At 38.9% G+C, this 4,112-nt stretch overlaps 1 protein-coding gene across 1 annotated transcript; it reads right to left on the reverse strand.

The window, feature by feature from the left end:
- LOC105162847 (AAA-ATPase At4g25835-like) lies at positions 225-2,472 on the reverse strand. The gene has a single exon (XM_011081001.2). The coding sequence runs from the start codon at positions 2,069-2,071 to the stop codon at positions 491-493; it is 1,581 nt and encodes a 526-aa protein (XP_011079303.1). The 5' UTR covers positions 2,072-2,472; the 3' UTR covers positions 225-490.

Consider the following 4,112-nt stretch of genomic DNA (forward strand, 5'->3'; position numbering starts at 1 on the left):
TGAAAAATATACGTGCATGGCCTTTTAAAATTGGTACTACTGTTCCTATTGACTCGTTTTGACAACATTTTGTCTTTTAACTTTTTAGGGTGGTACTTTGTTCTACATTTTTTCAATTTTCACGACTTCAGTCTGAATTTCCACCTGAATTCACCCTACTTGCTAGTGGATGTCAAGTCCGATCGAAAAACAAATTAAAATCTTAAAAAGTTAAAGAAACACTTAACCCCAATACTATCTTTCAAAATTATTGGACGAAAATGTAAAATAACCTAAATTACTGAACAAAAATACATTTGATCCCTTACATTTGTACTGAAGTCCAATTTTCATTACCAAACACTAAAAATAAATGACATTAAATTTGTTCTACAATAATGTTTTCTTGGAGGGCCAAATTTTGATTTTTTTGATCTCCTCAACCCCTCCTAATTAATATATATTTTTTTTATATGATTTTCAAGAAATGGTTCAAAAACAGCAGCAGAAATTACTTTATTCCCTCATCTTTATCTTCTTCAACAATGTAGCCATCTTTTACCTCACAATCACTGCAACTTTCTTGCAACTGATCGGAACCCTCTACCGGACTGTCCAAAGCCCTCTTCTCCTGTTCCTCGTCTTCAACCTCGTCGCCGTTCCCCACCCTCGACTTCATTCTGTTCCTCTCCTCCGCCCTCAGTTTGAGCACCGCCAGCAACTCGACGGCGGCCTTCTTCTTGTTCCGCCGGTTCTTGATCAGAAGCTCGCTGATATCCGCCGGCGTCATCTCCGCTGCGTCGACGACTTCCTCGAGTTCCTCCAGCAGTTCTTTGTCCAGATCACGTTCCTCGTACCCCAAGTAATTCTTCAGGAGAATCTTCAGTGCCGGAAAAGAACAGTAACTCATGTGTATGTGCATGTCCATCCTCCCGCTCCTCAACAATGCCGGATCAAGCTTCTGAATGTGGTTCGTCGTGAAGACGAAGATCCTCTCGCTCCCGCAACAGGACCATAACCCGTCTGTGAAATTCAACAACCCAGAAAGCGTTATCGTGTTTCCGCCGCCATCTTCGCCTCCGTTAGCCACCGGGGTTGACGGCGCAACATCATAGATATTATTCTTCCTCGAACAGGAATTTCGGCCGCCGCCGCCGCCGCAGCCGGTCATGTTCCTATTGGTTAAATTAATGGAACAATCAATGTCTTCAATAACAATAATGGATTTCGAAGTAGTCTTCATCAACAACTTCCTTAACTCGGAATTTGTATTCACCTCGGTCAACTCAAGATCATAAATATCGTACCCAAGATAATTAGCCATGGCGGCGATCATACTCGATTTACCAGTCCCCGGCGGGCCGTACAACAAGTACCCTCTTTTCCACGCCCTCCCAGTTTTCTGATAAAAAGATTCCCCACTGGCAAAATCCTTTAGATCAGCTACGATTTCAGCTTTTTTCAAAGGATCCATAGCCAATGTATCAAAGGTACTGGGATGCTTAAAGGGCACAGACTCCCATGGCTGACCCCTCGAATCGAAGGATCCCCCCTTCGAATTGGTGTACAGCAGCCTATCCTGACTCCTCCTTCGTAGATCATTGGCTTTTTCCATAACATAATCAAGATACGAATTGAGCACCAAGTGTTTGTTCTTTTTCCTGACCCGGAGAGTGAACCCTCTTTTCTCCTCCGGCAACGGGCGCCAAGCGACGGTCTGACCCTGCCTCTGAGTGACAATGTGTTCCCACTCAACGGTTACCCCTTTGTAGCAGTCGACGAGGCGGTCGTTGTTGGAGAGCCCAAAGGTGATGGCGGAGGAGTTAATGCCGCGGGTCAGGCTGAGACGAGTGCCGGAGATGGAGGCAGATGAGCTGAGATACAGCTGCACGGCGTTGTATAGTTCGTTGGTGTTGACGCCATCGATCTCCGTGATGTCGTAGTAGCAGAAGGAGGAGAAGTAGCTGAAGAAGCGGTGGAAGAACTTGAGCGACGCGAACCGGAGCTCCGGCGGGAAGACAGTGTGGAGGAGGCTTTGACAGAAAGCCCAGACTCCCATCATCGACGCCATGGTCGTCCAAATCTCCTTCATCTCCGATGATTCAAATTAAGGGGCGGTGCTGGTTGAGTGGTAGGAGAGAATGTTGAGAAAGAAATATGGTAGATTTAGATCAACAATGGTGGGGCTGGAGGGCTGGTTTCTTGGAGTGATGATGAAAGAAATGTGTTGGGGGGGAGTGGGATTTATAGAGGATGGATGGATCATGAAGAAGATGGAGAAATGAGAATAAGAGGAAGACAAGATTTATGGTTAAGGGCTGTCTTAAACAACAATAGTGTTAGTTCGAGGTAGTGGTACGTATGTTTGAACTCCATTGGATTTCACCAAATTATTGTGTATTGTGATACTCTCAAGTTTAATTTGGAGTCTCAATCATCACTCCAATGATACTACATTTCTTGATCAAGGTGCAAATGGATTGGAAAATTCTTATTTATATCAGTTATAGTCGAATCAAATTAATCACAGAATAAATATGATATACTTGTTATGTGATTGATCATTATTTCTTGAATTGTACACCACTAATCACACGATAATTGTATTATATTTGTTATAACAAGTTGGATCCGGACTAGAGTTTCCTGTATCTGTATTTCATTTTATGTATATATGCGTGTAACTTGCATTTTTTTTTATTTTGTTTTGGATAATTATATTTTCTTCTTCGGAAGTTTGGTGCAGTTATATGAATATCCTTTTTAGTTTAAAAAATTATATCTAGTTAGCTAGAATTTTTATGCTTTGCTTTCATCTAACAAATAGGTCATTCCATTAGTCAAAATTAACTGAATTTGTTAATATTAATAAAAAAATACAAACTGAATGAAAATTAATATCTACACTCGATTGACTTATTAACTGACTTATGCCAGGTCCTTATAATAATAAAAATATACCTTTTCACATGCATTAACGTGTGAAAATGTATAAGAGTAATTCAGTCATAAAAAATTTATTTCATCTCGAATAAATCAGTAATAAGTTAATTATTAATAAATATAGATCTTTATCCATTTTTCTATTAATATAAACAAATTCAATGAATTTTAACTAACGGAGAGACTTTTTTGTCAGACAAAAGTAAACTTCAGAATTACTAAATGTAATTTTTCAAACCACAAGAAATTTACGTGTAATTACACCAAATTTTACCAGAGGGGTGTAATTATCTTTCTTTTTTTTCTTAATAAAATATATAAGTATAAGAAGTAAATCCATCCACAATAAATGATTTGTTTTAAGGAAATATTATGACAAGATAAAAAAAGGGCTCTCAGAAGCAAATCCTTCTTACATAATTTAATTAATTCATAATGGGATATTTTAGTTTTGATATATGTGTAATGAAACTCAACCTAACTCACATGATCTGCATTGTACTTGTAATTATTGTGCGTGCAGTGTGAGAAAAATGATCCAAACGTTTCACTATACGACAAAATTTAGAATAATTTGACACAAGTATGTCGTAAGTAACCCTCCAACAAAAAATAAAAATAAAAAAAATGACTAAACATGACAAGAATCCAAACGTTGCATTCGATCCAGATCTAGCCCACTACAACTAAACCATCGAACACGAGACCTGAGTATTAACCTTGTTTTGATTATATACGTGTTTGAACGATTTCTAATTCATGAACTTTTTTATGTATTTATTATCCAAACCGACTTAATCATAGAAGAATTTTGGTCGTGGTCATACGTCCGCACCACCTTCCAAAATTGTTCTCTAGTATCATTAAGCAAATCGGCCGGGCAACAACGGCATATGATACCGACTATGATTAATTGAGTGTGACCAGACGCTTTCCTTATCTGCTATATATATATATATATATATATGTAACTTGTATAGAAGGGAAAGCATGACACAGATGGGGCCTGAAGTCGTGTTGTGAGTGTCGCAAATTGGTGTGGTAGAGTCGCTTTCTTGCTGAGCGCTTATTCTAGTAGCACCCGCACCGGAGGATTTTGAATTTGAGGAGAGGGAGAGTAGTAAAAATCTCTGCAGCAACACGTGATAAAATACACTGCAGGTACGTACATACCATATGTGTATATATAC

Source organism: Sesamum indicum, linkage group LG5 (assembly GCF_000512975.1).
Source record: "Sesamum indicum cultivar Zhongzhi No. 13 linkage group LG5, S_indicum_v1.0, whole genome shotgun sequence".
Taxonomy (NCBI): domain Eukaryota; kingdom Viridiplantae; phylum Streptophyta; class Magnoliopsida; order Lamiales; family Pedaliaceae; genus Sesamum; species Sesamum indicum.